The sequence below is a fragment of the Orycteropus afer genome, unplaced genomic scaffold (assembly GCF_000298275.1).
Source record: "Orycteropus afer afer isolate SDZICR_OR568_19922 unplaced genomic scaffold, OryAfe1.0 scaffold00063, whole genome shotgun sequence".
Lineage (NCBI taxonomy): Eukaryota > Metazoa > Chordata > Mammalia > Tubulidentata > Orycteropodidae > Orycteropus > Orycteropus afer.
In genome coordinates, this window is record NW_006921650.1 from 7,092,003 (window position 1) to 7,103,033 (window position 11,031).

The following is an 11,031-nucleotide window of genomic DNA, read 5'->3' on the forward strand; positions in this document are numbered from 1 at the left end:
GTCTCACCTATTTTGGTCATGTTGTCAGAAGGGACCATTCCCTGGAGAAGGATGTCATGCTTGGTAGGGTGGAGGGTCGACGAAAGAGGGGAAGGCCTTCAACGAGATGGATTGACACGGTGGCTACGATGATGGGCTCAAGTATAGCAGGGATTGTGGGGCTGGCACGGGATCGGGCAATGTTTCGTTCCACTGTGCATGGGGTCGCTATGAGTTGGAAACGACTCGACAGCACTTGACAACAACAACAACAAGGTTAGGCACACCTCAGTCTTTAAAGTAGTATTTTAAATTTAAAAATAATTCTATAGAGATAAGATTCATATCAGAATTAACACTGCTATTCAGAAAGAATCAATGGAAAAATGAGTTCTGTTACATAACTATAAAATGGCCTTCACATAATACTCTTCTTCCCTTTAGTAGATATTAGTTTAAAAACATAAGATAGGACCTGTGGGCTCGGAACCATGGTCACAGCAGACATCAAGCTCAACTGGCATAACATACTACACAAAAACACTGTTCCACATCCTACTTTGGCAAGTTGCAACTGGGATCTTAAAAGCTTGCAAGCAGCCATCTAGATGCAACAATGGGTCTCTCCTCGTCCAGAGCAAAGAAGAATGAAGGGAATCAAGGACTGGTACACCATGTGATCCTTAGCCTTTATGACTATGAGACCAGAAGAACAATATGGTGCCTGGCTACCGCTGTCAACCACTCAGAGAGGGATCTATGTAGGAGCTCCTGTATAGAGTGGAAGAACAATGTGGAACAAAACTCAAGATCATAAAAAAAAAAAAAGGGACCAAGTTTGCTAGTGTGACAGAGCCTGCGGGAACCCTGAGACTATGGCCAGTAGCTGCCCTACAGATCTGGAACTGAACCCAGTCCTGTGGCTTCCAGCCAAACAAAAGACAGGCATATGAGCTGAACATTTACATTAGGTAGATAGATTCCTTTGAGAGATTGATCATGGGACAACAGAAGGGCTGTGTATGCACAGGGAGAAAGCTCAGGGAGCAGGAGTGCATGGACGGGAAGGACACAGGGAAGAGGTAACTATGGGGAGAAGTGGGAAGAGAGCTGTCGCATTGTGGGAAACTGCAGTCAATATCATGAGACAAACCTGTATGGAAAATGAATTTGCTCTGTAAACTTTCACCCAAATCACAATAAAAATTGGGGGGCAAGAAAGCATAAGAGGATAACTGACCCTTAAAATTACTTATGATTGCTATCTTCTTATTACACTTAATTTGGTAGTATACATGTTCAGAAAAATAACAGTTATTTTAATAAAAAATAAGAAAAATCTGATGACAAAAAGTTTGATAATGAAAATAACGGGATCAATATGCCTAGCTGACTCATGGTACTGGATGCAAATAACTAGTGAAGATCATTCCTTCAAAGCCATTTCACGAATATTATGGATCATAAAAGGGATTTGATAAGGAAGTACTGAATAATCAGATGAAATCCTAATCAGTACAATGAGAGTACATACCCTACAATCATTTCATCTTTCTGTACAACAGCAAAACATATTTACCCATCTAAAGTCTCTACGTTGCCTGGAGCATTCCCAACTTTCTTGATAACCCTGATCAAAGGGTATCAATAAAAGTAATTCATGTAAATATGTCATTGCAGACATGAAATGTTTCTTCAGCAAGGATATTATATTTTTCAATATAATCTTCTAAGTCAGTTTTTTCAAGCTGTCAATAACTCATTTTAGTTTTTATGACTAGCATGTAAATAAGCAGGAGAGTATATTTCATATAAGGATACTTTTCATCAAATTTTGTTTAAAATATGTATATTCATATATGAAATTATTCATGCACATAGCTATACATACATATGTAATTATGTATTATACATACATAATAGTAATATATATAAACATATATAATATAAGCATATATAATAATATTTACATACAAATAATTATGCAAAATGTCTTTCTTACTGTGAGCCATAGCCAACAAGTATGTAAAACACTATTCTAAGTTTTATCTGTAGGAATTATATTTGTAACTTAGTTTGAAATCCATCATATTTACTGGTTATCACATACATACGGTTTTAATACATTTTTCTTGATCTTACAATCCCCACCAGCAGTTTTTTAATCTTAAAAAATTTAGGCAAAGAATGTCTTAATGTAATAAGAATCTCAATATGAAGAGAACATGAAAATCAGCACGTTTTGAAGTCACACTAGCTTTTTAAATATAAAACCTGTTGCCACTGAGTCAACTGCAATTCATAGTGACCCTGTAGGACAGAGCAGAACAGCCCCATAGGGTTTCCAAGGCTGTAATCTTTATGGATGCAGACAGCCACATCTTTCTCCTGCAGAGTGGCTCGTGGGTTCAAACCACCAACCTTTTGGTTAGCAGCCAAGTACTTAACCACTATATCACCAAGGCTCCTTTTTAAATATAAATAAAATAAAATTTGGGTCTGTTACTCCAGTGCAAGAAAATGGCTATATAAATTTCAACAAATTTATGGCTATGTATGGCATGACCTGACCAACAGCAATCACTGCAGTGTGAAGTAAAAAATTTACTTTGTGGAGTCCAGGAGGTGCCCCAAAGACATAGGGTAACATAGTTCAGGCACCAAAGCATCTAAACTATCAACTGAGAAAAACAAACTATAAAAATTAAGAAATTATAGAAAAACACTGTTTTCAAATATTAGCCCCTAATTAAAACTGACAAGGGCAGACCCTCTGAATCATAAGCTATGATTTTAAATCCAGCTACTGCCTGTAGCGGTAACTTTATGTAATCTGAATCAGGCAACAATTTATATTTAACACTGGTTTATAATTTCCCCAGGTGATTAATAACTATATTCCCTGCTTTCAAACATACTAAACTTTTAAAATATCAAAGTTTTTACTCCCATTAGTAATCCATAAGAATAATATGTTCACTTAAGAACATGAGATTAATTTTGTTTTCTATTAGAAATCTACAATAAATTGAGACTGATGGAATACACTGAGTTGCTGAACCATTCAGAGTAAGTTCTAGTTTTTCATGTCCTCAAATAATGGCCCAAAAAAGGTATTTCCTAAAGTGGTCAATGCCTGTATTTGCTTTCATCACTGAGAATAAATATCACAATTGCAAAATTAATCTCAATAAACAAATGACTGTAATTTTAACTAAATTCCAAGGATCTGTAAAAAGTACTACTCAAAATGAAATATCCTAAATTATGAATTTTTTACTTTGTTTAACATAGATACCTTGTAACACTCTTATATTCTAGGAACTCACCATCCAAGACTATCTTAGGAACTAAAGCAGGGTCTGTACCTAACTACCTAGTAAACTGGTCAAAAAGGTATTAGATAGCTAATAATCTGAAAAAAAGATCTATCAGTAAAAGATAATCTTCAGGTTTGTCTCATCATTTGTATTAAATTACATTATACTAATACATTTATAAAACACAGAAGCGTGTGCATTTTAAGAAATAAAGTATCAACAATAGATGATAATTTCAATTAACAGTATAAAGTATCAATTTAATTTATAACCTTTGAAATCATAATTTTATTTATTCTTACCTCTGAACTATAATCATCTGCTGTGGTTGAAATTTCACTTTCCGGCTAAAAGAAAGTAAAAACCAATTACAATTATGACTTTTTCTTTTTGCTAAATATCACATTTTATTAAGCCATTACTTTTGGTAACATGATAGAAAACCCACATAAAATATTACCAGAAACTAGTAAAAATTACTCAAATCTTTAAAAACTTCCATTTAACAATTATGACTCACAATGGTGAAATTATACATCTAAAATTTATTGCTTGGCATTTTTCCAAATATAAAGGTATCAAGAGGCACTTTGTCACAGTATCTTGTGTTTATTACACAGACCATTCCTAAGCTAAAAGCAGTAAATAAGCCACCATTCTTCTAATGCCTGTCCCTATGTTTAATAAAAGAAAGTCCTAAAATGTTACTGCCAGAAAAGTTCAACTTCTTCAAAAATGATCATCATCAAATTTTAATGCTGGAAAAGCCATTAACAACTTGGAGGAGAAAAAAAGTTGGCAACACCTCTGCAGTTTACAAAGCACTTTCAAAAGACATTCTTGTTTCATCCTTATATCCCTGGAATCTGGATATTAAGTGAGTGGCTTTTCCAAGCTTCCCTCAGCCAAAAGTTAGTAAGAAGAATCAAGAACCAAATTCAGATTTTCTGACTCCAAAAGTGCTCCTTTCACTGTTCACTGTATCGCATTTCATCTAAGCATCTGACTTGATTGGTTTATGCTAAGGATGCAATTTATCTGAAAATAAATTAACAATTTCAAATTCATTGAACTTTACAGTTAAAATGGATGTGAAATTTTACTGCATGTAAATTATACCTCAATAACAATAATTCTTTTTAAAGCAGTTGTTGTTAGGTGCCATCGAGTCATCTCTGACTCACAGCAACCTTATATAGAGTAGAATGAAACACTGCCCAGTCCTACGCCAGCCTCATGATCCTTGTTACCCCTGACCCCATCACTGCAGCCACTCTGTCAATCCACATTGGTGAGGGCCTTCTGCTTTTTCATTGACCCTCCACTATACCTAGCACGATATCCTTCTCCAGAGAACAGTCCCTTCTGATAACATGACCAAAGTAGGTGGGATGAAATCTGGCCACTCTCACTTCCAAGGAGCATTCTGGCCACACTTCTTCCAGGAAAGATTTGTTAGTTCTTTCAGCAGTCAATAGTAAAGCAGTAGTCCTTGTATTTCTGAATTTTAAAATTGTCTTTAACTTAATTTCAACAAATGTAACTAAAGCTCTAGTACATCTGGTTGCTTACCAAAAGATAAGTGGTTTAAGTCTACCCAGAGGTACCTAGGAAGAAAAGCCTGGCAATTTATTTACAAAAAAAATTACCCACTTGAAAGCCTGTGGAATACAGTTCTACTCTGACACACACGGCGTCACTATGAGCCCAGGAACTGGTTTGGTTTACAGTATAGTAGAGGGGCATGGAGCTCTACAAAAATCTGCTCACCTGAGGCACTATCTGCCCAACCACCCTCAAAGCCAAGGAGATCAAGAACTGGTGACACAGTACCACCACATACCATGACACATTGCTGCATACCGACTAGAAAACTTTGAGACAAGGAACACTATCCCACACTCTGCTCTGATTTCTATTTTATTTGTTAAAAATTACAGAACTTTCCTAAATGTGACTTGCAATTAATATTGGGTAAAACTGGAAAAAAAATTCTAGTGTGAAGTGATAGCTATGATTATGCTATAGTGCCAACTAAATTAGATCTCCTGATTGTAGATATACATGGGATCCTTATTATAGAAGAAAGGGTTTTCAGTTTCAGCTTTATATGGTTATTACTCAACTCAACTCACTGCCATTGAGTCGATTCTGACTTACAGTGGCCCCCACTGGGTTTCTAAGGCTATATATCTTTACGGGAGCAGACTGCCTCATCTTTCTTTGCAGAGCAGTTGGTGGGTTTGAACCACCAACCTTTTGGTTAGCAGACAAATGCCTTAACAACTACACCACTAGAGCTCCTTATTCTAGTTATCAGAGACTCAGGCAATATCGCAGAAAATACACTGGAATTATAGAAAATGTCTAACTTTAATTTTGAGTAGAAAGATATTCAATTAAAATGTCTGTTATATATTTTCCTAATTTTGAGGTTTAATAACTTGAGGAAGACTGTTTTTGGTATTATGATGGAATGTTTCCTCATTTGAGAATTCTGGAGAATAACAAGACTAAAGATAATATGTATGTATCAAAAGTCCTCTGATAAACGTGAGTTAGCTCAGAACTTAATGACAACATTTTTATGGCAAAAAAAATTCTTCTTTTTATCATACTAGTACTTCTCAACCAGCAATGATGTTGTGCCCTGCAATGCCTAGAGACATAGGGGGTAGCTTTGAGTCTGAACAGCCTCATCACAACAGACTTTTGTTCGTTTGTTTTAGAGACATTTTGGATTGTCACAACTAGGGGGGAGGGTGCTACTGGCATCTCATGGGTAGAAGTCGGGATGCTGTTAAACCTAGCTCCAATCAGAGTACAACACATATCGTTACATCTGCTTTGCCCACTAGACTGATCTTCCCAAAAGGCAGAGACAGTCATATTCATCTTTGTATCCTTGGTATATACCATACCACAGTTGCTCACTAAAGGCTTGCTGAATTAAGATCACAAAACTACCTTTCAGAGGTTGCTGAATATTTTAGGCATCATTGTTTATTTTCCTACTGAAACTTTCAAAAGGAAACAAAAATCATGATCGAATTGCACAGGATGCTGAGTTTTTTGTCACTGTAACAACTGTCCATTTAGACCTATAATGTTTAAAAATCTGAATGAAGACTTACCTCAACAGAGAAGACCTGGTCACGCTTGATTATCTCTCCAGTGTGTAAAGTTCTCATCACTATGGATTCAGCAGTCACGGCTGATCCTACTTCCTGAGAACTATTTATGTACATGTCATCAGTCTGTGATTGATCAGTATTCATGCCATGATAGGCTGACACATCCTGTTTACTGCTTGAGGTTTTCCTCTTTTTTTTCTGTTTCTTAGAAGGATTCTGCCCATCAGACTGAGCTTTCCTTTGTCGAAACTGGGCAAGCTACAGAAAAAAAGAAATTGCCACTGTAATCAAAAATAATGTTTTCTTATCACCACCAAGAAAAAAGCACCTTTGGAGACAAACTCTTTAAAAGATCAAACTATCACTATATAAAAATGACTATAAAATAAAAGACAATTGTTAACAGTCTTTAATATAAGGATAACTATTGAACAGTAAAGAAACTGAGTAGGTGAGAGTATAATCTCTGGATTTGAGATTACATGAATACATACACATGCATTTGTTGTATGGAATTTCTGGGACTTCTACTAATTTACACTAAAGGAAAAACCCATAAAAATATGCTCACTTGTTCACAATGAGGAAGAATTTAGACATAAATATCACATGTAATGTTTCCTAGCCCTTAAACATTTATGTATCACCATCAGGATTTCTACCATATCCTAGTGCCACCTATATTTAACATTTTCTTAACATGTTTTAACCAGAATACTTTCCTTAATTACATGTATTAAAAAAAAAAAAACAAAACTTTTTATTCCTGGTATAAATTAAAACTCAGTATCATTATCATTTAAGACTCTTAAGAACAAATAAATACAATGAAAATAAAATGATGTTATTAAATTTTTCATTAGGTATTACAAGTGATACAGGTGAAATGGGCAAATGTTAGAGGAGTGTTAAGGATATACTAGAATCAAACAGACTTTTGGCTTATCATAGATAAGATCAAGATCAAGGAAAAAGTATATAGTTCTATACTGTTTACTCAAAAAGGATGCATATACTTCATAAGTTAGAAATTTCTAATCATATGACCCTGTAGAATATAAAAATATGAATATATAAAAATATATCACATTTAAATTTTCTCTCCAGTTATTTAGCAACTGGACAGTTATTGCATCTCATGTATGCTTAAGGAACAGGTGCAAGACCAGCTGCCTCTATTTGTACATTATTAAGCTGTTGGAATGCATTTAAACTTTTGGTGGATACCAAATTCATTCTTACAGATAAACCAACTGGAACACTTAAATATATAATCTGTAAGCTTAATTAAAAGTCTAAAAAGCACATCACTCAAAAAGATAGGACCCCTTGGGAAGAATAATGCCAAGCGAAGAAAAACTAATAATAATCACATTCTTGATGTTTATACTCAATTTCAAATGCATCTTGAAATTCCATATTGTCTAAGTCAGAAAATACATTCAGATAGCAGAGAATATACTTGTATTTACTCATAAAGGAAAAACACTAAAATACTGCATTATAAAAGGTTTGACTTTTTGAAAAAAAAAAATAGTCTAAGACAACAGTATCCATTACTAAATGAATCCAAATAAAATAGAGATAAGTAGAAATGGGAAAAACTGAATTGTTCTAGTTCAGTGTTTAGAATGAATCACTTGTGTTGTTGTTTATGTTAGTTGCCATTGAGTTAATTCCAACCCAAGGCAACCCCAAGGGTGCAGAGCAGCACTGCTCCATAAGGTTTTCAAGGTTGTGACCTTTCAGAGGCAGATTATCAGGCCTGTTTTCCAAGGTATTTCTGGGTGGATTTGAACTGTGAACCTTTTGGCCAATAGTCAAATGTCAACCAACTATATTACCAGACCACCAGAAATCACTTCTAAGGCCATAAAATTATCAAAAATATTGTTTTAGTACTGTTATTGATTATATGAACTTCTGTATTTGTTCAGAAGAATTAATTAGAAAGTAAGGCTCATAAAGGTAAGGTCTTTTTATTCACTGCTATATATATTCAAGGGAGCTCTGGTAGCGTAGTGCCTAAGGCACTTGACTGCTAACCAGAAGGCTGGTGGTTCAAACCCATCAGCCTCTCCTCGGAAGGAAGATGGGACAATCTACTTCTGTAGTGATACTGCCTCGGAAACCCAAGGAGGGGTCGCTATGAGTCGGGTCCGACTCAACGGCACATAACAACAACAACAACAACAACATATATATTCAAAGCCTAGAACAGTGCTCAATAAATGCCCTAAGTGAAAAAGGCTAATTTATCTTTTACCAAAAGGAGTCACCACTAATCAATCATTTTAAGCACTGTTCCTCAGTGCTTAAACTAATACAACAGACATATCTAATTCTGCTCCATAAAAACATTCCATGGTTTCAGAATTAAAATCATTTTCTAGCTACTTACTAAATGAATTAAAATACAAAATAATCTTTCTTACCATGATCTCCTTCTTCTATCAAACAACGAAATCAAAGCACAATTTAAATTCTCAAAAATGATACTCGTAATACCTTTTCATCAAGAGTTCAATTCTGGAAGAAAGGCCAGGTGATCTACTTTTTAAAAATCACCCATAAAAGCTCTAAAGAGCAGAGTCCTTTTGTGATACGCACATGGTTGCCAATAGTTAGAATCATCTGGATGGCAATTAGTAACAGAAACTCAGTGCCCTTAAGCAATAACTTCTATTTTCCCTGTCCCACCCACCCTTGTAGCCACTAATAAATTTTGGTCTCTAAATATGTTCTAAGGAAGGTTGGACAATCTACTTCCTTAGTGATGCCACCTCGGAAACTCAAGGAGGGGTTGCTACAAGTCGGGTCCGACTTGACGGCACATGACAACAACAACACATGTATGTTCTTATTCCAGGTGTTTCATATTAGTGACTTAATAAAATATGTATTCATCTGTGTCTAACTTATTTTACTCACCATACTGTTTTCAAGGTTCAACAATACGATAGCATATCTCAGAACTTCATGGCTGAATAAAACTCTATTGTTTTTATGCACCACATTTTGTTTATCTACTCATCTGTTGACAGGCATTTGGGTTTTTTCTACTTTTTAGTTATTGCAACGAGTTATTAGTGCCTAACTATTAAGGCATATACTTTTAAATGGAAAAAAAAAAAAAAAGAAGTCCTGTTAGAACAAGATCATATCGTAAATCCAATTTCTTATACTCATGCAAGCTAACTGTTCTTTTAATACAAGCAATGGCAAGTTAGCAGAAAAGCAAAAGGCAGAAAGCCAAAGTCAGAAACTGCTCAATGAACTAATCAACTGTAATTGAAATGATGCACTTTAAGTTACTAGTAAAACATATATTCAAAAACATCCTGAAAATTCAGACTACAGACATCTGTGTTTGTCATCTGTAAGCCAATTATAAAAATATTAACACATGTAGGTACTGAAATAGCTGCAAGATTTACTGGAAAGATATTATGTACATATACACTTGTCTTCTAAAACTGATTCAGCCTAAGCAAATGTCTTACCCTGACCAGAACAACATGAATAAATTACTGAAAATAAATGACTAATAATTTATTCCTTAAACTCAAGATCTGTAACTTTATAAATGACCATTCTCAATAAAACAATAGATTTTTAAATGTTGTATTAAAAAATGCCAAGCTCTCATGATGTCACTTCAAAACCATTATTTGGAATCTACTTAGTTTCATAAGAAAAGTTTGTGCTTAAAATAACTGCTGCCAGACCCACTGTTAATCTTCAAAAAAACAAGGGAGAAAGGTTCCATCAGACTCATTAAAGTTTCCTTTCTTTTAAAGCTGTCAACACACCGTCATTAAAGTTGGAAAACCACTCACACAACAAAAAGAGACCTAACCAGCCATTCCATGGGAGAAAAATAAGGTGGTTTGCTTCTACAAAGATTTACAGCCTTGGAAATCCAATGAGGGTCGCTATGATTCAGAAATGAGTCAACAGCAGTGAGTTTGGGATTTTTTTTTTTTTTTTTTTTAACCGAGACTAGAGGATCATAGAAAGTATCCCTAAGAATGGACATTTAAGGAAGTCTGAAGGATGGCATGGAGCTAAGCCAAGTTGAAAGGGAGAGTGGGCAGAGGATTTTAATTATCATTTCCTATATGATGTTGGCATTCCAAGTGCGGCCAACGAACCAACAGCATTAGCATCACCTGAAAGAAATGTAGATTCTAAGGCTTCACCTCAAGTGTAGATAATAAGAATGAGCGTTTTAGCTAGATCCCCAAGATGCATATTAAAGTTTATAAAGCAGTGATCTCAGAAGTACTTAGAGTTTTAAGAAGATGGCGGAATAAGCAGAAAGACTGCACAGACCCTCTTCAACAAAGAAAAGGGGAACCAATTAACACAGACAGAAGATAATCATGGACCCCTGGCTCTTGAAATGAAGAATACAGAAGTTGGCTAAACTCCAACTAGCAGAAGAATTTGTATGAAAACATCAAAAAAGGAGACATACAGAGCTGCAGTCTGACAGTGATCCTGATGGCACAGACAGCTTGGATATTGCCGAGTGGTGGTAGGACCTAAGAATTAACCTAAAAATTGGCCCTGCTAGCCAGGGACTGCACGGAGGA

General features: G+C 35.2%; 1 protein-coding gene across 1 annotated transcript in view; it reads right to left on the reverse strand.

Annotated features, from left to right (window-relative positions):
* Positions 1–11,031, reverse strand: part of AKAP9 (A-kinase anchoring protein 9) — a 170,053-nt gene that overhangs the window by 132,569 nt on the left and 26,453 nt on the right. The window contains exons 2-3 of the mRNA XM_042780806.1: positions 6,434–6,691; positions 3,602–3,646 (exon numbers count right to left, since the gene is read on the reverse strand). Of these exons, the coding sequence (XP_042636740.1) occupies positions 3,602–3,646; positions 6,434–6,691 (303 nt within the window). The remainder of the gene's footprint in view (positions 1–3,601; positions 3,647–6,433; positions 6,692–11,031) is intronic.